Source organism: Podarcis gaigeae (assembly GCF_964106915.1).
Source record: "Podarcis gaigeae genome assembly, chromosome: 4".
NCBI lineage: Eukaryota > Metazoa > Chordata > Lepidosauria > Squamata > Lacertidae > Podarcis > Podarcis gaigeae.
Genome location: NC_139677.1, coordinates 24932206 through 24956325, shown reverse-complemented (window position 1 = coordinate 24956325; position 24120 = coordinate 24932206). Strand labels below are relative to the sequence as shown.

Sequence of the window (24120 nt, the reverse complement as noted above, 5' to 3'; positions counted from 1 at the left end):
CATGTACTACAATGCTTCTATACCCAGTTAAGCTTCACAAGATGATTGTGTCCTTCCTTGACAACATGTGTGGCACCATCTAGTATGATAGCTCATCCTTGGACACTTTCTCTATAAAGAGCAGTGTGAAACAGGGCTGTGTTCTTGCCCCAACTATATTTGGCATATCCTTCTCCCTGTTGCTCTCATATGCCTTCAGCTGAAGACAGTGTGTACTTCTATTCAAGGAGCGATGGGGTTCTGCTCAAACAGGCACATCTCCACACCAAGACAAAAGTGTGGCAGGTCCTTATCTGAGAGATGTTGTTTGCAATTGATGCAGCCTTGACAGTACACTCTGCAGAAGCTCTACAAAGACTCATCAGCCATTTTGCCCAAGCCTGCGGGGAGTTCGGCCTTACCACCAACCTGACAAAGACCAACATCCTGGGTCAGGACATCATCAGCACTCCACACATCAGCATTGGTGACCACACTCTTGAGGTGGTAGATGACTTTGTCTACCTGTGTTCCACCATAACCAGCAACTTCTCCTTCGACGCTGAGCTGGACCGGTGTATTGGCAAGGCAGCTACAGCAATAGCTCACCTCTCTGAAAGGGTATGGGAGAATGTGATGCTAACGTTCAGTGCCAAGATGAAGGTCTACCAGGCTTGTGTATTGAACACACTGCTTTATGGAAGTGAGTCATGGGCAACGCCTTCCACATGTCAGGAAGATTTGGAGCATCACACGACAAAACAAAACAGAGTCTCAAACAAAGTTGTGCTCTCCCAAGCTCTCACATTCCCAGCACGTTCACACTCCTATCTCAGTGACACCTACGCTGGCTTGGTGATGTCCACAGAATGGAAGATGGCAGGATCCCCAAGGGGAGCTGGCTTCAGGCATCAGGCCCATTGGCAGACCAACTCTGTGTTACAAAGATGTCTGCAAAAGTGACATAAAGGCTGGCAACATCAAACCCACGGTGTGGGAATCCAGTGCAGGGAGATTGGCAGTTAGATTGTGCATCTGTACAAGTGACAAGAAGAGGAATGACCGCTGGGAGGAGCGCAGAGAGAAGAAATACCATGGTACATCTGCAGCAGCACAACAAGACACCTTCATCTGCTCCAGCTGTTCCTAAACATGTCTTTCCCATATCTGTCTCTACAACCACAGCAGGCTCTGCAACCTTCCAACAATTTGACTTCATCCCCAAAGGTCCATTTCTCCATTGTCTCCCGAAACAGATGGATGCCAAAAGGATTATTATTTTATTCTTTAATTTATTTAAATACCACCTGGGACTCGTGGCAGCTCACAGATAGCTAAAGACTTATCAAAGATACACCTACTCAGAAATAGGAGCCACTGAGTTCAGAGGGGTAGGATTCCTGCCTTAAACTACACTGTATTACTAGTCTTCTAGTGATTCTAACAATACAATCTCACTAAACCACTTTTCTGCTTACAAAAATATTTGGGGGGGGGACTTCAGTCAAAAGTGTTTCCTTAATAGAAAATAATTCTTTGAAAATTAAGTATTTTAACAAAAGCTAACACTTGTAACAATACGTATGGAGTTCAGAAGTAAAACAAGCAATAGCACCAGAGTTTGAAGGGGAATCAGGGAGTGAGCAAGTTGAAACAAGGAGAGATGGATGGAAAGGCAAGGAGAGAACAAGAGGTCATGTAATTGTTCTGTATTAAACACTCTGATGAAAGCACACCGTTTAGGAGTTGATTAGATAAAGAGTTCCAACATGAGGTATCTCTGAAATATTTAAGTTATCCATATTGAAAATGAAGAAAAACAAATTCCGGACATGAACATAGGAGGGGACTGAGACCAGATTCCATGGCAACCTCTCCATGAAGCCATTTATCAAACTGGGAGGCTGGTGTTCTCCTGTCTAATAGGCATTTCTCTGTCCCTCTGGTCCTGTAGCCCTGGCTGAAGCAGGAAGAGCTTTTAGGCCAAAGCGTCAGGATAGGGGCAGATGACAACTATATTATACGACTTCTTGTTCTGAGTAATGGCTTGTGCATGTATGGCTGAGAAAGAGAAAGGAGTGGAAGAGGAATGTTTTGAGGGTTTTGTGTTTTTTTGCCAATCTCCTCTTGCAGGGCTGTGAATTGTGTCCTTAAAAAAAAAACTACTTAGTTGTTTAGTTGCCGTACAATTTTATTTTTACCTACCATAGTGCTGCTCATTTCCCTAGGGCCTGTACACGCCAGCGCATGCTGAGTGGATCCTTTGAGGGGCAGCCTGCGAAAGAAAGATCAATTCTTAGTGTCCAGCATCATATACGTCAAGAACGCAGGTAAATACCGTTGTAGCATTTTACAATATGGTGGATTATATCAGACAGATGAAAATGAAAACCAAGCTCCATAAATAACTAATCTCCATATTTCTTTGACAATAACAATGATAAATCAGTGTGACGTACAAAGGGGAGAAAATGCTTTTTATTTCAAATGTAGTTAGCTTCCGTGATATTCAGATCATCCATTTTAAAAATCAAGAGAAAAATGTAGCTGATAGTAGATTAGACTAGGCTGAAATTTTACAAGCTTTTGATGCAACCAAAGAAAAATTGATTTGAAGGGACTCTGTCTTGATGCACTATAATAGTAATCACGTAAAGATCGGCACTTGATCTCAGTTATCTGTCACCCAAAAGAGTGTTATTTTTTTCAGGTCACTAAGACATGGCTCCAACAGTCAGCGAATCAGCAGAGGAAAATCGCTTGAAACTCTAACGCAAGATGTAAGTCAAAATAAAATTAAGAATGGAGTGGAATTTAAAATATCTTGGAGAAAAACAATTGTCATAACAGATCACAAATTCTACGATAACGATTTTGTAACACTGTAATATTAGTGTTCCTTTTTAGTGCATTAATTTGTGAACTGATAAAGCCTAGCACTTGCAAGTCCCATTGATATGTATGGTAGAGGTTTATGCCTACCACTTCCATTGAAATCAATGGGATGTAAAGATGCTTCATTTTGGCTGGACAAGCTCTGGTTAATATGTATAATAGTGGAGAATCTACATAATTACTAATCAAGTTGTGAATTTTCTCAAAAACAAAGTAAGAAACTCTTCTCATTGTACCATAGTTTTTGAAAATAAAATATAAGCTACATGCAGTTACCCGCATTGCCTTGCTTTGTTCTTGTGTGGTAAAATACAAAACTGTTTTGTTTTTTTTAAATGCTTCTTCTTCTAGCATTCTAATACAGTGAGGTACAGAAATGCACAGAGAGAAGACAGCGAGATAAAAATGATCCAAGAAAAGAAGGAACAGGCAGAAATGAAAAGGTATTTAGGGAATTAAAATTTCTACCACTTTCTTAAATGGAATATATTTACCGGGACTGTACCCCAGTTTCTTCATAAATTAATAATCTGAGTGGTTGAGGTCATAATCCTAACCTCTGGCTGGTAGTGGTGAGGCCTGATAGAGGGACACAGCCAGGGGCACTTGCACCAGCCAGGCCAGAAGGCAGAAGGAGAAGTGAAATGCCCCTTCATTACACCAGCTCCCAAGCTGGTGAGGCGAAGAAGCCAGTTTTGGGCTCGTTTCCAGCTCATAGCGGCAGCAGATTTGGCAAAGGATCCACTGGCTCTTGTGCTGGCCCAGCCCCACCCTTGAAACACCCCATTTCAGCCATAACATCTGCATACCTACCTTTTAAGCAGGTGCATTAGGTTGCTGTTTGTTATGTACTGAAGTTCTCACCCTGGGCCAGCAGGGGGATACTGTAGATAGTTATGCAAATGAAGGATCGAAAAGTGACATTCAGTGATTGGATAGTTTTAGAAAATGGCAACAGTTACATTGTTCTGGAACTCTATATAAGCAGGCTGACTGAGTTCCTCAGCTTTGTTCTGTTCCAGCTTACAAAATAAAGAGCTGCTTTGGAGAAATCGCTGTGTCGTCTGCTATGTCAACCCACAACTTAACACCGTTCATTGGTGCTTCCCCCACCCCCACCATGCTGGCATTTGGCAGAGCTGAACAGGGATGGGTGGAAGGACATATTCACCCCATTGAGACTTTTGCATGACAGATCGGATATTTGGATTATTCTACCAGTTGATTAACAGATTTGCTTAGAGCCAAAAGCAGTATTTCAGAAACAAGAAGAATGCTTTTAGATGATGCACCCAACAGTCACAGCTGGCATTAGATATATTCCTCTAATGTGTGAAAAAGGGACGAATGTCCTTTTTAAAGAAGATTCTTGCCATCTGCGGTTTTGATATACACTTGTAGAGAGTATATACCGGTACTTTCCTGATCACAGCCAGTTAGGGCTGAGAGATAAGGACTTGCCCAAAGCCATCCTGTGGTTGCCACAGATGAGCAGAAGGTTTCTAAGGCTCACAGTCAACCCTCTCTCTACTGCACCACAATGGTCTTGTTGCTATAAGCTAACAAAATATATGCTTTATATGCCTTCCTGCTGGCTTCTTTGCCTGTGATTGAATATCTTACAAGTCCCCTTTCCCCCCCCATTCTTGAAAGGAAAGTCCAGGAAGAAGAGTTACGAGAGAATCACCCCTATTTTGACAAGCCTCTGTTCATCGTTGGCCGTGAACACAGATTCAGAAATTTCTGCAGAGTGGTTGTGCGAGCTCGCTTCAACGCGTACGTATCTGAGTTTTTTGTGGCAGCTTTGTGTTTCCGCTTTGGCTCTGTGTTTTACTTCACAAGCTCATACATCAAGTAATAGGGTTCGTCTGAGTAACTTTTTATTTGTTTATCCTCATTCCAGCCACTTCCTCATGGTGACATCTTTAAAACCATGCTATAACACCTGCAAGCAGTCACCACACAGCACAGCGGCATCCCATTGCAAATTCTTCCACTGCCATTTCATGGCAATAGAGGCCCTTACTGTGGTACCACAGCACATGGTTAGTGCAAGCCTATGGTGTGGGCATGGAAGCTCACCGTGGTACTGTTGGGGCATGCGTACATAAGATAGCACTAGACCTGGGCCTAGACTTCTTAAAGTTCCCAGCAATTACTTCATTTGCAGCAATCTGGCATCTGATATTCAGAGGCATGTTGCTTCTGAGCATATAGGTTCCAGTTAGATATTACAGCCAATAGCCATCAATAGGCCTAGGCTCCATGAATGAGTGTAATAGTTTTTTAAATGCAGCTAAGAAAGTGGCTATTGCCATGACTGCAATAAAACAGTTCCATATGTGTTCCATATTGGTTCAGTTTGCATGTAACAGTAAACCATAGTTATCTGACTGCCAGGGGTGCTTTCTGCTGCCTTGTTAGCACATGAAGGAAACAAACCATGTTTGACTTATTGTGCAGTTTGTGTTATGTACTGAAGTTCTCACCCTGGGCCAGCAGGGGGATACTGTAGATAGTTCAGGTCCACATATGCAAATAAGGGATCGAAAGTGGCATTCATTGATTGGATAGTTACAGAAAGTTGTTACAGTTACGTTGCACTGAAGCTCTATATAAGCAGGCTGGCTGAACCCTTCAGTTCAGGTCTGTTCTGGCCTGTGAATAAATAAGAGCTGTTTGAAGAATTGCTGTGTTGTCTGATATGTTCACCCACAACTTAACAGTTTGACTTGAAGTGCCTATTCCTAGCTTGGATGAAATGCTAAGCCAGGGATCATGATTTATTTCTCTTCAGCTCTAACAGGGAGAAGCAAAGCAGGTATAACTGGCATATGCACTGTAAGTTGTGGCTAATATGTGTGAATACAGCCACACATAAGAGGTATTTTTATCAGACAAGGACCTCCTATCAATCCGCTTCATTGCGTGATGACTGTGTTACGGGGGAGGGGGGAATCCCTTCATTCTTAATTTTTTAAAATTCTATCACATCCATCAATCCCTTTGTCATCTTGTCTCAAAACTAAACCAAGATCTAAACTAATACTGATTTCTGTTAGCTTTCTGTAATTGAATTAAGAACTTCTAAGAACTTTTTCTTAGTCCTGGCATGCCATAGATGAAATAACTTAAGTACTAACTTGATTCAAAATGACCTTAAGTAAGCTTTAAATTCAAACACAATTCCAGGAATCTGTTTTCTGACGTATGTGTGTCATAATTACATGGCTTCTTAGAGCTTGAACTGCAAATTCTGAAGACATCTTTCCTCTGTTACAGCTCTAAAACAGACCCTGTTACTGGAGCAGTGAAAAATACCAAATATCATCAACTTTAGTAAGCATAGCAAAAACAAAAACAAATGTTACTACTTGTCCAGTTACATTTGCTATATCTGTGTGCATGATTTCTAAACTTAATTTTTTTCTAGAAAATATCTGTTTGTTAATATGTCACTGTAATGATTTTGTAAAATGTTAAAATTGTAGTAGTTGTTCTTCATTTACCTTTGCGTGCTGAGGTCCCCAAGACACCCCAAACCCAATAACTCAAACTTCACACATTATTTTTGTTTAAGGTTTTTGGCATAATTTTGGCCACAACTTTATTATCAATACAAATTGTGAGTGGTTGCTTAGGCATTGGTTAGACTATCTGTCCTCCCCGCCTTGGGGACAGCCCTGACTCCGTAGTCAGTGCGGAAGAGCAAGATCAGGGTCAACTGGAGCTGCGAAACAGACCCTCAGCTAATCCCCGCATGCTCCTTGGAACTTACACGGCCCGCACCCTGCACCAAGGGTTTGGACGAAGGGGATGGTAAGTTCCAGAATTCCTTTAACGGAATACCCGTGCAGCATTGGAGGGGCAGGCCCAGCCTATCCATACCCCTCCACCAACCAATTTTAACCAATGCCTAACCGCCAACCTTACAAGTTGTGACGATTTGCTACGCAGTAGGCAAAACCCAATTGGCACACACTAATCAGCCAAGAGGTAAATTCCTACTGGGCCCCCGCACCAAGGCGAACGACCCCATGACAGGCATAGCAAGGTCAAGCGAAGCCCAACAAGGGAGGGCGGGCGGGAGATCCGATGTCCACAGCAAAAGAGAAAGAGAAAGCTGTGGACCTTGCTTAAATAGCCACTGACCCCACCCCTAAGTTTGCAACATCAACTTTCCCCAGATAACCAGATCCTCCCATCTAAACAAGCCCTGGCTTTAACTTGCCTAGCAATCATGGGGTGCCTTGTATAGCCCCATCCGCAACCCGTGCTCTCCTTTTAGTGAGAACACGCTTTGCGTGCTGAGGTCCCCAAGACACCCCAAACCCAATAACTCAAACTTCACACATTATTTTTGTTTAAGGTTTTTGGCATAATTTTGGCCACAACTTTATTATCAATACAAATTGTGAGTGGTTGCTTAGGCATTGGTTAGACTATCTGTCCTCCCCGCCTTGGGGACAGCCCTGACTCCGTAGTCAGTGCGGAAGAGCAAGATCAGGGTCAACTGGAGCTGCGAAACAGACCCTCAGCTAATCCCCGCATGCTCCTTGGAACTTACACGGCCCGCACCCTGCACCAAGGGTTTGGACGAAGGGGATGGTAAGTTCCAGAATTCCTTTAACGGAATACCCGTGCAGCATTGGAGGGGCAGGCCCAGCCTATCCATACCCCTCCACCAACCAATTTTAACCAATGCCTAACCGCCACCCGAGCCCTTTACGCTCGCCGCCAACCACTCACAGACTAAACCACACCCTCAACTTGGACACCACTGCATCCAACCAGACATCATTCCCCAACGGGGAAAGATGCACCCCATCATCCCTGAATAATTCAGAGGCCTTGAACGAAATCAGAGGGTGAGGAATCACAAATCCGCCCAAACCAACCACCAATTTGCTTGCCGCGGAATTAATCCGCTTCCTAACTCTTTCGGTGGCCGCCGGGCAAGGGCTACCCCTCCAAATGCGGCGTTTCAGCAGCTGCGACCAAATTAGTGTGGTTGAAGGCACCAAGGCCGCCAAATCCCTCAAGTCCAGTAATATGGCAGCACGCAGCCCAAAGCAGGAAGAGGAAACCATATCATTCTCCCCCAGCTGCACCACTATCGCTGTAGGGGGGCCAGCGTGGAGGACCCGTCTGTGCATGAGAGGCAATAATTCTCTCCACTGCATCCCTCGTCTGGAAATCCAGGACACCTGCACGTGCTGCGGAAGGCCCAAGCCAGCTCCCAGACCAGATTGACGAGCTCTGACAGCGGCCCAGTGCACAATGCTGTGTCCCACTATCCAAATACGGATAGCGGCCAGACCTAGGGTTAAAACACAAAAATGTCAGTACACACACCACCATTATTTCCTCACATATACTTTGAATGCATCCGATCTCCAACGACCCAGGTCCTTTATCCTCCTTGCAGACAAACCCCAATGGGCAGCTGTCGTTGCGGCACCAATACGGAAGGAGTGAGGAGCAAATTCCGATGCTTTGCGGCCGCAGGCCACTACCACCTTGCGCATCACCTTAGTGAACTGATGCCGGACTAAAGGGTGCCCATTTTCATGAATAAACAAAGGCCCCTCGCCTGCCGGCCGCAAGGACAAGTATCTCTTAAGATCCTTTACGGGGCAAGGACCCTTCTCTCCCGTTGCCGAGAGCCGAATGACGGCTCCCCTACCCACCTGGTCGGTCTTCGAATTCCTGATATGCACCCTCAGGTCCGACTGTGACATGCTCACGTCCTGCAACAGCAAACCCCTGGAACCTCCATCCCGTTTTTGCTCCAGGACCACCTCGCCTACCCTCAGTGCCCCAAAGAATGCCAAGGAAAAGGCTGCTGAAAATAGACGGGCCTCAAACTTGGGCCAACAGATGCTCCGCAGTTTACTGCGCATCTGTATCAGCAACTCAAAAGTGATGGGACTTCTGGGAACAGTCCTCGATGGGGTGAGCCGTCCCCATCCCTCCAATGCCCGGCGCACCACAAACTTCCTACATGGGTCCTTGTCAAAAGTGGCCCTGCTAAAGAAAGAAATTGCTGCCGAGTGAAGTCGCAGGGTCCTAGCCGCCCGGCGCATCTGGAACAAATGTGCCAGATACTTAAGCACCTGGGCAGTAGAATGAGGGGTGATGACCGCCCCCGCCGATTGGCCATTAAAGGACAGAAAATCAGCCCAGGCCTTCTTATAGGACCTTAGCGTGGAAGGGGCGACTGATGCTGCTACTCCCTGTGAAACTAAGTGTTGCCAAGGTTCCAGAGATGATCCGGGAAAATCTCCGGACGGTCTCGAGCCTCTGGCGCCAATGACCTGAATCGTTCCATCTGAAAACGGGACAGAGCATCAGCAATCTCGTTAGAAATACCCGGAACGAAGCGAGCAGAAAATACAATATTAAAACGCAGACAGTGCAAAACAAACACCCGAAGCAAGGCCGAAACCCTAGACGACCGGGATGACTGCTTAGCTAAAACAGTCACTACTGCCTGGTTATCGGACCAAAAACAAACCCGATGGTCCTTAAAATGCTCGACCCACAAGTGTACCGCAACAACTGTGGGGAAAAACTCAAGAAATGTCAGGTCTCGAGTTATCGCTTCCCCACACCAAGCCTGGGGCCAAGGTTCAGCACACCACCTGCCGTCCCAAAACAAACCAAACCCCAGTGACCCTGCCGCGTCCGAATGCACTTGAAAATCATTGTGGAGGTTCAAAGTGTCCTGCCACAGTGATACGCCATTAAATTCTTCCAGGAATTCCAGCCACACACGGAGGTCGGCTTGCACTTGGGCGGACAAACGAACCCTATGATGCGGTGCCTGCAGCCCCGAGGTAAGTTTGGCCAGGCGAGAGCAGAACGGGCGCCCCGGCGCCACCACCCTGCAAGCAAAGTTTAAATGACCTAGCAACGACTGAAGCTGTCGCAAGGTAACCTTCCTCAATGGGAGCAGTTCTTCAATGACCTTCCTTAAAGCAACTAACTTATCTGGCGGCAAACTAGAGGTTTGGGCCACGGTATCCAACAAGATACCCAAATAGGTAAGTTGCGTAGTGGGACCCTCAGTTTTCTCTGCCGCTAATGGAACCCCCAGGTCTTCAGCCAGGGACGCAAAGGCACGCAGCAGAACCACGCAATTCCCCGTGTCCCTCGCGGAGGCCAGTAAAAAGTCATCCAAATAATGCGTAACCCCGCCCAAACCGGTTCTGTCGCGCAAGGCCCATTCCAGGAATGAGCTGAAACACTCAAAAGCCGCACAAGCTACCGAGCAGCCCATGGGCATAGCCTTATCAAAATAGAATCCCCCGTCAAACTGAAAACCCAGCAGCCAGAAATCCTCAGGATGAATTGGCAACAAACGAAAAGCCGACTCAATGTCGCACTTGGCCAATAGGGCACCAGGCCCAAACTTCCTTATCATCTTGATCGCATGATCAAGAGAGGCATACTTCACCGAACAGAGCTCCGGGGGAATTACGTCGTTAACCGACGTACCATTAGGATGAGAGAGGTTATGAATTAGGCGAAACTCCCCCGGGGCCTTCTTGGGAACTATTCCCAAGGGTGAAATGTGCAAATTAGGAAAGGGGGGGGTGGCGAAAGGACCAGCCATACGACGTAAAGCCAGCTCCTTTTCAATTTTCTTACGCGCCACACCAGGCATGTCCTTAACGGATTTCTGGTTCCTAGGATTCTGGGCTACAGGGGCCACGACCACTGGGATCCTAAATCCCAGCGAAAAACCATTACTCAAATACGACGCTGACTCTCTGTCTGGGTAAGATTCCAGTAACGCCAGTAACGGCTGTAGCCGAACCGGAGTATAGGCCAAAGAAAAGATATCACTTTCCTGCTCCGGGAACAGGAGGCTGGGCAGGGACCTTGGGGGGCTGCTGGGAGCCCCCTCCCCTGCGAAAGGGCCGCCTGGCCGCGGAGCAAGCAGAAGCCGAGTGGCTCCCAGAGCATTTGTCACAAAGGTGTGCGAATTTACAGGCTTGACGTTGGCAAATGCCCTTATTAAAGTCCCAGCAGAACCACTTGCGCCCAACTTTTTGGGTGGCAGGCTTGAATTTTTGCAACTCAGAAGCCTTCTTCTCAATACGTGGTGCCACATAAGTGGTCCACACATCCAAGTCCTTCCTGTCCCAGCGGGCCGTCGGTATCTTGGCCGCCCTACGCCTAAAGTTCTGGTCATATGATAATGCAGCAGTCTCGCCAGCCATCGTAAAAGCTGAACGGACAATAGACAGATAAACCCAGAGGTGCAGAGACCTCTTGGGATACGCTGCAGAAATCACACCAGCAAAAACCTGGAAACTATCCATCCAACGTTCAAAAGTCCTGTCAGCCTTTGCTACAATTGTCCGTCTTTTGGGAACGGAAAGGCCCTTGTCCAGCGGCTCCCGACCATCAAGCGGAGGAGCCAAGCTGAAAATATCCACGTAGCGGCCATCCAGAATCCTAGACCGCAATTTGGAAGACAAGTGGGCACCAGGAATAATATCCCTAGCAGAATTGGTGGAGACTCTTACGTCAGGCACCAGGACCCCTTCTCGACACTCCTGTACGGCGCCATACCTGGCCCTATGAGAATTTGCCCTACGCTCCCAAACCCACTTTGGCAGCCCCGACGACTCCCCGTAGCCCCAGTAAAGCTTAAGGGGGGCCCCCTCATCACTGCTAGAGCTGATGGAGGAAGTACCTGAAGTGGAGGACGATGTGTCCCTCCGTCTCTTCTTAGAGTGCCTCCTGGAGCCCCTTTTTCGGCGACGATGCCCACCGGAAGAGGACCTTGGAGGAAGAGGAAGACTGTCTTCAATCGAAGAATCTGACGCTTCACCCTGTTGCACTGCACCTGGGGCTGACTGAACAGAGACAACTTGTGAATGAACTGGATTAGAATGCCCCAGCGCTGGGGGCCGTACAGGTGAGCCCCGTACAGCGCGGCCCCGGGTCGATGCGCTTCTTCTGGCGCCGACCCTGGCACGACCACGGCCCCTAGGCACTGCATCCTGCGATACAGGCAGCACCGAAGGTTGGACCTGCGGAGCATCAGGTAAGCCAACTCCGGCTAACAGTGGCTCCCCTTCTTCACTAGATGATGATGCAGGAGAGGAAACATCCACCGGGGGAGGCGGGAATGCTGATGACGTTGACGGGGTCGAGCAACGGTGTAGCAGGCCATCCATCTCCGCCTCTACCCTTGCCAGTGTCACCGGGTCGCCAGACAAACTTGAAACCATAGCCTGGATGCGTTTCAAGGACTGACCAGGCTGCGGAGATCGCAAGGCCTGGGATGGGCCTTTTATAGGCCGCTTCGAGGAGCGGGCTGGAACAGGCCTTCCTGCTGCCTTCTTAGGAGCCATTCCTACTACTGGTGAGAAAAGAAAAGAAAATAAAATTAAGTAGGAAAAAAAAAAAAAAAAACCAACTAAGTTCTTTAAGACGCTAGAATCTGCAAGAAAATGAAGCAGAATGAATTAAATAGTTAATTAAAACTAAGACCTAGACTATAAAATGATGCACCAGTAGACAGGAGGCAACCCCTTGCTTACAGATTATGCAACAGATCGGTAACCCAGGAGCAGCTGGGAAGAGCACCAGCCACCAAATCAGAAGCTGTCCAATACGGAAACAAACCACAACCTTGTGCTCTTTACCAGCACACACACCTACACTAGCCGTCCAGGCTGCGTGCAATTGAAGAAATTAATTGCCTGCAAACATATCAACTGCCACAAGAGGTCGCAGTAGTACCAATTATACTCAGCCTAGGATAAAGCAACCACCAGGCCCTGCAATTACTAGGCCTGAACGCTAGAGGCCGCCACGTGGCCGAGAGGAATCAAAATGGCGCTCCCGCCTAATGAGGCTGCAAAATGGAGGCCTCACAGCTCTCCGCTCAAATCAATGCACCTCTGGGGACAACCAGCGGCACCCAGCCCCCCAGCAACACCAGGCCGGCCTCCCAGGGCCTGCTACAGGGCAAGGTAAGCCACCCCTAGCCAGGCAGCCAGCCGCAGGGAAGCAAAGGCCCTGAATAGCGTTTTCGCGGGGGGGGGAGGGGGGAGGAAAAAAGGCCCGAAAACACAGGCCGCGGCACGTCGCGGCGCGAGCGCGCCCACCCCCCCACAAAGCGCGCACCCCCGGCTCTCACGGGGAATCGGGGCCCCGCTTGCCTTCGGAGGCCGATGCAGGCCTCTCCGGAGCCTCCGGAGGCCCAGGGAGCGCCAAATCGCAGGGAGGCCCCCGGCACCTGCAGGCCCAGGCGGCGGGGGGGGGGGATCGCGCGAAAGCCGCCCAGGAGGCCTACTCCGGCACCAACAGAAGCCTGTGGGGAAGGGAGAAGCAAGGACAAACTGAGAAGAAATGTTCCCTTGACTGGGGATCGACCCTGCAAGAGGGCAGGGGAATTGAGGGAAGCCCTCCCCACACGGCCCCTGGGCCCAGGCCGAGCACCCCCCCCCGACTAAATTAAAGGGAATTAAAACAAACAGGAAAATTAAATAAAGTGGGGAAGGATCTTTCAGCAACAAATTAAAGAAAGAGGAGAAAATGGAGGAAGAAAAACAAAGGGAAAAGGTATACGACCCAAACTTCTGCTGTAGTCACTCAGAGATCCGATGAGATCCGATGTCCACAGCAAAAGAGAAAGAGAAAGCTGTGGACCTTGCTTAAATAGCCACTGACCCCACCCCTAAGTTTGCAACATCAACTTTCCCCAGATAACCAGATCCTCCCATCTAAACAAGCCCTGGCTTTAACTTGCCTAGCAATCATGGGGTGCCTTGTATAGCCCCATCCGCAACCCGTGCTCTCCTTTTAGTGAGAACACGCTTTCTCATCCATGCCATATGTTGAATAGATATTTGCCATTAATATTGGAAACTCCTTCTGAATGCTTCATTTTATTCTGCAGTGATTTGCTGGGATTGGTTACGTATCTGGACTGGGTAATGATCATTGTCACTATATGCTCTTGCATTTCAATGATGTTCGAATCTCCTTTTCGAAGAGTGATGCATGCACCAACACTTCAGGTAATTATATGGAAGTAATTTGTTGTACAAAAGAACCCATTGTTTTCAAGTTCAGGGGAAATTAATATTTGGTTTTCCCTTTGCTTCTCAGATCGCTGAATATGTTTTTGTAATATTCATGAGCATTGAACTTAATTTGAAGATTATGGCTGATGGCTTGTTTTTTACTCCAACGGCAGTCATAAGAGACTTTGGGGGTGTCATGGATATATTTATATATCTTGTAAGTATTTGTTCTTCAGGCATTTTTCACCAGTGTGCCTGATATTCTGTGCTAGTCATGATTAAATAAAAAACCAGCAAACTATGGGGAAATAATTTCATCTAATAAGAATGAGAATCCACACTAGAAATTAAAAACAATTTGTATATATTGTTTGTCTGCAGTTTACATCTAAACTCCAAAGTACTTTCAGTTGTACATAGGTACATAAAGACCTGTTTACCTGGAAGTGTTTAAGAAATGCATATGCAAATGTGTGATTCAGTTGCACTGTTAGTATGATAGACTCACAACTTATGCACATTTAACTTGTGTGCATTCAGCTTTATGCATTTGGCCTGAAAGGATAATGTAGGTGCCAGACAAGCCTCCCAGAGGACTGAGTTCCATAAATAGGACGTCGCCTCAGAGAAATTCATCTCCCTTGTTGCCATTCATATTTCTCAGCTGGCAGGGGCATTATGAAGAAGAGCCTCCAAAGCAGATCCCAGCACATGAGTACATGATATGGGGGAAGATGTACTTTTGAGAATAGCTTTTAGAATACATATCTATCTTACCTCATGGCAACATAGTCCTTGTCACTTAGTACCGTACTTTTTTCATGTATAAGACTAGGTTATTTTCCTTTAAAATCATGCTAAAAAGTGGAGGTTGTCTCATACATGGGTAGTGCCTAGGGTGGATGTTTGATTGGTTGCTGCCGCGGCTGTCAGCGGCTGTTGTGCGTATTATTGGTTGCTGCGTCAATGGGTGGTGTTGATTGGCCGATGCCGCATCAGTTGGGTGGGCAATTGGCAGCTTCTGCAGGCAAGAGGCAAGGGGACAAACGGGAGGCGGATCTAGCGACGTGGGGGGGGGGCAAGCAATTTTCGCCTTTTTGCCATCTCCCCCCATTTTCTGAAATTTCAGTCCCCCGAAATAGGGAGCATCTTATACATGGGGGTGTCTTATAGACGGAAAAGTATGATAATTTCTTTTATAAAAGAAATATTTAATATTGAACTATGTATAGATGGCATTAGATAAATACTTAATGTTCATATTATCCAAAAAGACTGGGTTTTTTTTTTAAAAAATAGCACTATATCTGAACAAGACTTCTAAGTGAAAACATTGTGAGCTTGATTAAATCTTGTAGATATTAGACGTGTCACAGATATAATGAATATAATTTGTCACAATCAATTTGTATTCAAGCCTTGCGTGTCTGCAGTCAGAAAATGAGGTCTTTTCTCAGAAATCCTTCTCCGCCTCTTCTACTTTGTTTGAAGAAGAAGAAAAACTGCATTCAATCTCCATTTCTAAATAATTCTAACATTTAGAAAAGTTCAGTTCAGCATGTATTGTTCCGCATTGCACCATTATTTGGGAGCGCAGAAAGTAACAACAATGTATCCCAAATGAAATAATAATTTTAAGAAAACTACACACATATCCAGTTCTTGAACATCTTGGAACTAAATTCTGTTGACCTCAATGGGTCACACTTGCAAGAAAACGAGATTAAAGTCTTTTTGAAACTCCCTACGAGATGAGCGCCACAACCCCAGAGTCATCCGTGACTGGACCTAACAGTCAGGGGTCCCTTTACCTTTACCTTTACCTTTACATGTCTTCCAACCCCTCAAAATATCATTTTAATATGGAAAGTGTTGATGAAATGTTATTACTCAAAAGAAAGGTTTTTCACAAAAGCTAGGTCAACAAATCCAGATAATAATTACAGCAGAAGAGAGGAATAATGCCCCTTCCCTTCTTTGTTTGCAGGCTTTGACCATTATTTGGGATATGGTTGAGGCCCAAGCTGGCAGTAAAGATGGCTAACCAGTCAGGAAATGTACACAAATAGGCGTTTAGACTTTCTTGCACCTTTACTTCAGTGTGATAGGATTACTGCTCAATCACCTTTTGCCATCAGGGCACACTATTATGCTGGTGTGTTGAACACATACTGGTGTAACATGATGGCATTTCTATCATGGCCATGTGTTAGTTGGTAGGTAAAGGTAAAGTAAAGGACCCCTGGATGGTTAAGTCCAGTCAAAGGTGACTATAGGGTGTGGCTCTCATCTTGCTTTTCAGGCCAAGGGAACTGGTGTTTGTCCACAGTCAGCTTTCCAGGTCATGTGACCAGCATGACTAAACTGCTTCTGGCACAACGGAACACCATGACAAGTGCCAGAGCGCATGGAAACGCCGTTTGTCTTTCCGCCACAGTGGTACCTATTTCTCTACTTGCGCTGGCGTGCTTTTGAACTGCTAGGTTGGCAGGAGCTGGAACAGAGCAACAGGAGCTTACCCCGTCGTGGGGATTCAAACCACCAACCTTCTGATCAGGAAGCCCAAGAGGCTCGGTGGTTTAGACCAAAACACCACCCACGTCCCTTTGTTAATTGGTACCTAATGTGAGGGTGTCATTGGTGAGCATCATTGTCTTTATTCAGGGATTTTTTTAAAAAAACTGAAGTTTTCTATGTTTCCCTTCAGTAAAACGTCCATGGGTGGCTTACAATAAAATAACGGAAATAAACTATAACAAAAAAACCACACCTGAAAAAAGAAACGAATAAAACAGAATCATAAAATGTAGAACAGACAGACTATAATCATGCAACTTACTTAAATGCTGACATGTCCTAGCAAATACTGAGATATTTCCTTGGTGCTGAAATCACATTAAAATTGATGCTAGGTCAGATCTTATGGAGAAGACATTCCATTTGTGGGACTTGCTGTCATTATTACTATGCCAACTATTGTTTGTAGTGTTAATCTTAGGATTCCAGCTTTGCCAACCAGACTGCAGCTGTGTTATGCTGGTGCAGACACTGGTTTGGCAGCCCCCAGCACAGTAGGACTATAGACTGGGAATGCTCATGGCATACTTAGGATCGCATTTTATTCTGGTGTTCTGTGTGAGATATTTTACTTTATTTAAAAGGTTTTAAGACTAACTTTCAACCTCAGCTGCGCAAGCTAGCAAATGAGTATGTGAAATGTTTTGTCGTCTTCCATCTTTCAAAAGGTAAGCTTGATATTTCTCTGCTGGATGCCGCAAAACGTCCCTGCGAAGTCTGGAGCTCAGCTCTTAATGGTGCTACGGTGTCTCCGGCCACTTCGGATATTTAAGCTGGTGCCCCAGATGAGAAAGGTTGTCCGAGAACTGTTCAGCGGCTTCAAGGAAATCTTTCTAGTGAGAACTGTTTATTTTGTTAATCTTCTGATAAAAGATTTAAAAGTCAAATGTATTACATTCGCCAGTATCTGTTCAATAGATTTATGGTCAATGCATTTCACTACTTCCTAATAAGAACAGGTTAAAATCCCATCTGTTCTTAGACTGGGTAACTCTCTCCAAACCTATTTAGTTATAAGCTCTTCTGTAGAATAGGGGGAATAAAAAATACTGTAATTGGGCCCTTCCAAAGTTTTGGTTAAAGGCTGGGGAGAATGCATCAAAATTGCCTATTTGTTTTATTTAAGCTATTTATATACCGCTTTATCTCTGGCATTTCTAAGCAGTGTACATAACACTTTCAAAAAAACCTTTGTATTCTATCATGCTGTGACAACCTAAGTGTACTTAAAAGAATGTCCTGCTTGTGAGCTTCCCAAAGACATGTAGCTGATCAATGTGTGAAGCAGGATTCTTCTTAAGATTGTGTTTCTGATTGCAAAGAGGTTTACCTGCATGCATGAAATGTAGGTCATGAAATTTACCTGAATGGAGTGAGGAATACATTTAAATGCAATAAGAGGCATGTCACTGGGGTTAAGGATGTGAAAATACATATGTGAAGGAAAAGAATGAGGAATAGGAGGAAGTACCTTGCTGCCACCTTCCTCGGGACACATCAGTATTGCAATTTTATGAAGGGTTTGCATCCTGTGTATTATTATGGAAGAAATAGTAATGACAGCAGCAAGGGAAAAGATGGCAGCACATTGATCTTGCAGGAACTCCATGCCATAATGCAGAGCAATGTCTCTCTAAACCAGGGGTCAGCAACCTTTTCCAGCCGTGGGCCGGTCCACCGTCCCTCAGACCATGTGGTGGGCCGGACTATATTTTTTGGGGGGGGAAATGAACAAATTCCTATGCCCCACAAATAACCCAGAGATGCATTTTAAATAAAAGGACACATTCTACTCGTGTAAAAACACTCTGATTCCCGGACCGTCCGCAGGCCAGATTGAGAAGGTGATTGGGCCGCATCCGGCCCCCGGGCCTTATGTTGCCTACCCCTGCTCTAAGCCAGTGTTTCCCAACCTTGTGCCTCCAGATGTTTTTGGCCTACAACTCCCATCATCCCTAGCTAGCAAGACCAGTGGTCAGGGATGATGGGAGTTGTAGGCCAAAAACATCTGGAGGCACAAGGTTGGGAAACACTGCTCTAAGCTATCCTTATGTGACTTAAAGAGGAGATGCAGTCGAGGGGTCAGCTGGTGCCAGTCTGTTGCGTGCTGAGGTCCCCCAAAACACCCCTTCCCCAATAACTCACACATCACACTTAATTTTTGCTTAAGGTTTTTGGCATAATTTTGGCCACAACTTTATTATCATACAAGATTGTGAGTGGTTGCTTAGGCATTGGTTATGACTAGCTGTCCCCCCCCCTCCTTGGGGGACAGCGCTGACTCCCGTGAGTCAGCGTGTGGAGGAACAAGCCCCAGGGACAACTGGGGCTGCGACACAGACCCTCAACTACTCCCTGCTTGCTCCTTGGGAACTTACACGGCCCGCACCCTGCTCCAAGGGTTTGGACGAGGGGATGGTATGCCCCAGAATTCCTTTAACGGAATTCCCAGCAGCAGCAGCATTGGAGGGGTAGGCACAGCCAATCCACACCCCTCCACCAACCAGTTTAACCAATGCCTAACCGCCAACCTTACAAGTTGTGACGATTTGCTACGCAGTAGGCAAAACCCAATTGGCACGCACTAATCAGCCAAAAGGTAAATTCCTACCAGGCCCCCGCACCAATGCGAACGACCCCATGACAGGCATAGCAAGGCCAGTGTGAAGCCCAAACAAGGGAGGGCGGGCGGGTGATCCGGTGTCCACAGCAAAAGAGAAAGTAATGAGCTGTGGACCTTGCTTAAATAACCTCAGGTCCCACCCCTAAATTGGCAACATCCTATTTACCCCAGCAACTCCAACCTCCAATCTGATTCAAGGCTCTTGAATCTATTCTGCCTGGCACTATGGGGTGTTCTGTTAGCCCCATCCGCAACCCGTGCTCTCTTTCAGTGAGAACATGCTTTGTCAGGGCTGGTGGCTTTAGAAAAGATACCCACAGTGGATTTGAACATTGAATATAAGACTGTTTTCAATAAAGTTGGACTGCTTTTCATTTATTCCTACAGGTTTCCATTCTCTTGCTGACATTGATGCTTGTTTTTGCAAGCTTTGGAGTTCAGCTTTTTGCTGGGAAACTGGCTAAGTGCAACGATCCACATATTATTGCAAGGGTAAGAACAAGTTTTGCTTGCTTCAGCATGTACAAAGCATCTCTTACCTTTGCACATGGGCAAAATTCCACTAGCTTCTGTGGTTCCATTCTAGAGTAGGGTGGGGGAAGTTTATGACACATTTAAGGATGACAGAAAATGTACAAAAAAGGGGAAAGTATATATGAAGCTGCTTTATATTGTGTCAGAAATTTATGGTTCACTCAGAGGTTTTACCGATAACATGACTATACATCACATGAGATCAACATAAGACATTATGTGTGAGAGATGGCAGACCTGTATTGCCACTGTGAAACAGCTCTGTGGTCCCAATTTAGAAACCCTCACACACAGCAGCGTGTGTATATCAGTATATATATATCAGGAAATATACTTGCAAATGCAGTGTGTACATTTGTGGTTGGTGAGCAGAGGACGCACTCAGCTTTGCCAAGAAGGCTGTTAGTAGGAATGGTTCTCTCATTTTCTCATTTTTCCAATGTTGAATTCAGTTGTACACATTTGTGCAGCAGTTTGTGTTCTGTGTATGTGTGTGTGTCTCACACATACACACATACTTTTTCAGGTGCAAGTTTCTTCTAATAAAACATTTTTGTATGTGATTTTGAAAAATATACACCTTTTTGCAAGTATATTTCCTGATATGATGCATTCTTCACAAATATATTCATTTTAATGCACATTTCCCCCTAATATATGCATTTTTTTAAACACTGGTTGGAGAACTGCATTAAAAAATTCAGATAATAATGCAGTTTTGAAGGTTCTCTTAATTGTTTCAATTTGATAGAGTCACCTTAAAATGCATACTGAATCAAACATGAGATAACCCCATGCTTAGCTGTTAGTGAGTGGAGAGGGAAAGCAGGAATATGGATTCCTTCCCTCTACCTCACCAAGAAAGTAATTGCTATTGTTGAACAGATGTTGCCAACAAAGTGCATGCATGTTCGGTCAAGGAAGTACAACTCTGCTAAATGTACAGGTTTCTCTCTCATCATAAGCCCTTTCTATGAATGTATCATCTTTGCTGGCCTAGCGTGGGATGCTGGTTAATGAGAGATTTGACTCCTTGACTTAAATCCAAAGCAATACTTATGCATAATTTCCTGGTGTTTGTCATACGGGATATTTTTTGGTTTGTTTGCAGCTTTTTATGAGCATTATTTTATGTTTATTACAGGAAGACTGCCATGGCATATTCCGAATAAATGTAAGTGTTTCCAAAAATCTAAATCTAAAATTAAGACCCGGCGAAAAGAAGCCTGGATTTTGGGTGCCTCGAGTCTGGTAAGTAGTATATTATGGCCTGTGCATTTATTCTGAAGATTCAGTTAGTAATCTAAGATATGCAGTGGACACTGTAAGACTCAGCTACATGATAGTTAACTTATGCAAGTCAAGTACTCCTTCCTACACTTCGATTTTAGTGGTAAATCACACAACCAGATGAGCATGTGGACATAATTTTAGTAATATTATGGCAAAAACAATGGAAATAATGGTACCGGTTGTTTAAGAGCAGCAAAGTTTTTAAGCAGTTTATCTACGCTTAGAAAATGATGGAACTGAGTATATGTAGCCTAGGCACATATAAAAAGATTTGAAGCAGACAATGCAATTTTCAAGGGCTATAAAAACTGCAATAGAGATGCCGGATATATTAGTTCTGCCTTGTCATTGCGGGAGTAGGATTTTAAGCTGCAGCCACATAGATTTAGAACCATATTATGACAAAATCCCTAAATGTCAGAAGAGTTAGATGTGCCAAGGGAAGTTAAGTCACCCGATCCTTTGATTTTGAAAGGAGAGAGTAATTTATAGATGATTATATCATACTTGGACCCTTCTGCTTGAATTTCTGTCCCGTTGTTTGAATTCTGCTTGAATTTCTGTCCATTCCCACACAATGAATTGAAGGCGTAAGATATAAGAGGGGAGATTCTTCTTAATAGTAGAGTCTGTGTCTGAAGGGGCTTGGAAAGTAATGGCCATTTCCACATATAGTGTGGGCATCCATTGTGCTGCCTTAAAAATTGCTCCTTATTTTACAAATGTAAGCATAGGTAGCCATTTTGCTATTCTTTTCCAAAATGCTATTGTAAAATTTATCCTGGTGAGGGGGCTTGCAAGGAAGCCTCCAGTACTAGTATGTGGAGATTTTCTTTCATTCTGTTCCATTAATATTAGAAATCAGGGTTTCTAAAGCAGGTTTCATTTTTGCAAATATTTTAACATGGAAAGCTGTATGTGGATAGGGGAAAGTGCTATGCTATTCTATTGAAACGGTGTCCTGTGATGGGAGCAGCTGGTGATGCTGTGGTATTTGCAGAATCATATACTTTCAGAATCCAAGTCTCTAAGTGTAAGCAATTTAAAGACTTTAAGCAACAGCACTAATAATGTGAGGAACCAATTTTGCCAGTGTAAGAAAATGTATTTACCATGAGGAAAAGTGCACAGACAGAAGACTTGAGTGCAGAGGCTGATATTCAACTAAGTCATACTCAAAGTGGATGCATTGTAATCAATAGACATAATTCCATTCAACAATTAATAAATAATATTATTGCACTGATACATTGGTGTCCTCAGTTTTATTCCAGGGTCATGGACCACATATTGATGCACTTAGTAGTAGTGTGCTGTGAGGTTAAAATATGACACTGGAGATCCACATCTTTAAATCTTCTACTTTGGAGCAGATGTACATAAATTGCACTGTTAGTCTATTTTTCCAGATGTTCAGGGGTCAAATGGAACTCTTATCCCTGACTGTCCTCTTTGATTGTTAGCTACTTAATTCAGGGAAATAAGTGAATCAGAAATGTAAATATATATCCCAAGAACGTGTATGATTGTCTCCATGACTGTGTGTGTGTGTTTGGCTCTAAACTAGTGTTACTAAGAGATTTGTCAGTTCTTTCAGTACAATTAAGGACCTTGGCTGCATGTATTTTTGCTAGCCTTCCCTGTGATATTTTAACAGGGCCAACCCTCGGAACTTTAACTTTGACAACGTTGGGAATGCAATGTTGGCATTATTTGAAGTCCTTTCCTTAAAGGGATGGGTTGAAGTCAGAGATGTTATCATTCATCGCGTGGGGCCCGTGAGTATATATACCTCAGCACTAGTCAGACCTTTTAATTCCTCCTTTAATTTCTATAGATGAGTAACATTTTTTAAAAAAAAAATTACTTATGCAGATCCATGGCATCTACATCCATGTCTTTGTATTCCTTGGCTGTATGATTGGGCTAACTCTCTTCGTTGGAGTCGTCATTGCTAATTTCAATGAAAATAAGGTAATAATGCAGGCTTTCTATTTCTCATGAAATAATTTTTTTATATTGTCTTTGCACCTCCCATGTTCTGCCATGCAGTTATCAGATAACATTGCAGGTATAAAACGATACCAACTTGGGCTCATCTGCCAACTGCACCCATTCCTGGGGTGATTTAACTGGCCACAGTCATCGTATCACTTGCTAAAGGTCGAGGAGAATTTCGTTTCAGTCCATGTTTTAAAGAGAACTGACCTAATTTGTACCTCCTGAGTACACAGTGGAATATCGTTTTTCACACTTCTCAGAAAGTTACACTTCTATGATTCTATGATACCAGGGCAGGTGTATCTTTTTGAAGCAATATGAGAAGCTTTTGTTCAAACCATTTCTTGGTGGCCAGGCCAAAGATAGGATAGTAAACTTGGTATACAGTTACACACACACAACAGCTTTTGGATAAACAAATACATGAAGATATTTTGTTATTCTTGTTCATTTAGGGGACAGCTTTGCTGACAGTTGATCAGAGGCGATGGGAGGATCTCAAGAGTAGACTGAAGATAGCACAGCCACTTCATCTCCCACCTCGCCCAGGTATCAAAGCCATTTCACTTGGATTCGTAATTCCGCAGGAATGTAGGTTTCACATTATAATTGTAATCATGAGGCCCTTATGAGTTTGTGTGAAAATGTTCTGTGCCTATAAATTTTGCGAAAGGGCATTAACTTCAGCCCAAAATGTGCTTCAGATGTTCAGAATTTAAATTTAAAAAGTGTTCAAAATTTTAAGGTCTAAGAGATTTATTATTGTGCATATGCAAACTAGACAAAGTTCAGGAAAATAGAGTGACACAAAAGAATTATATACTTTATTAAACTGTGTACTTTTAATTGTTTTTCCCAGATAATGATGGATTTCGAGCCAAGATGTATGATATAACTCAACATCCATTTTTCAAGAGGACCATTGCTGTGCTTGTCTTGGCCCAGTCTGTGTTGTTATCTGTTAAGGTATTTGCTCTGTTCCTTACGACATCTTGCAAAGCAGTAGATTACAGTGGTACTTCGGGTTAAGTACGTAATTCATTCTGGAGGTCCATACTTAACCTGAAACTGTTCTTAACCTGAAGCACCACTTTAGCTAATGGGGCCTCCTGTTATTGCCGCGCCGCCGGAGCACAATTTCTGTTCTTATCCTGAAGCAAAGTTCTT

General features: G+C 44.6%; 1 protein-coding gene across 11 annotated transcripts in view; it reads left to right on the top strand.

Annotated features, from left to right (window-relative positions):
- The window catches only part of NALCN (sodium leak channel, non-selective), a 198226-nt gene that overhangs the window by 153776 nt on the left and 20330 nt on the right, over positions 1-24120 (top strand). For all 11 annotated transcript variants that reach the window (XR_014563381.1, XM_083735185.1, XM_083735186.1 and 8 more), the window contains 14 exons: positions 2208-2309; positions 2690-2759; positions 3226-3317; positions 4528-4650; positions 6157-6213; positions 13799-13919; positions 14011-14142; positions 17171-17338; positions 19513-19617; positions 20804-20910; positions 22610-22730; positions 22828-22926; positions 23409-23502; positions 23813-23919. Coding sequence is in view for 10 of the 11 variants with exons in the window: in XM_083735185.1 (XP_083591311.1) it covers positions 2208-2309; positions 2690-2759; positions 3226-3317; positions 4528-4650; positions 6157-6213; positions 13799-13919; positions 14011-14142; positions 17171-17338; positions 19513-19617; positions 20804-20910; positions 22610-22730; positions 22828-22926; positions 23409-23502; positions 23813-23919 (1498 nt within the window). In the remaining variant the exon portion in view is untranslated. The remainder of the gene's footprint in view (positions 1-2207; positions 2310-2689; positions 2760-3225; positions 3318-4527; positions 4651-6156; positions 6214-13798; positions 13920-14010; positions 14143-17170; positions 17339-19512; positions 19618-20803; positions 20911-22609; positions 22731-22827; positions 22927-23408; positions 23503-23812; positions 23920-24120) is intronic.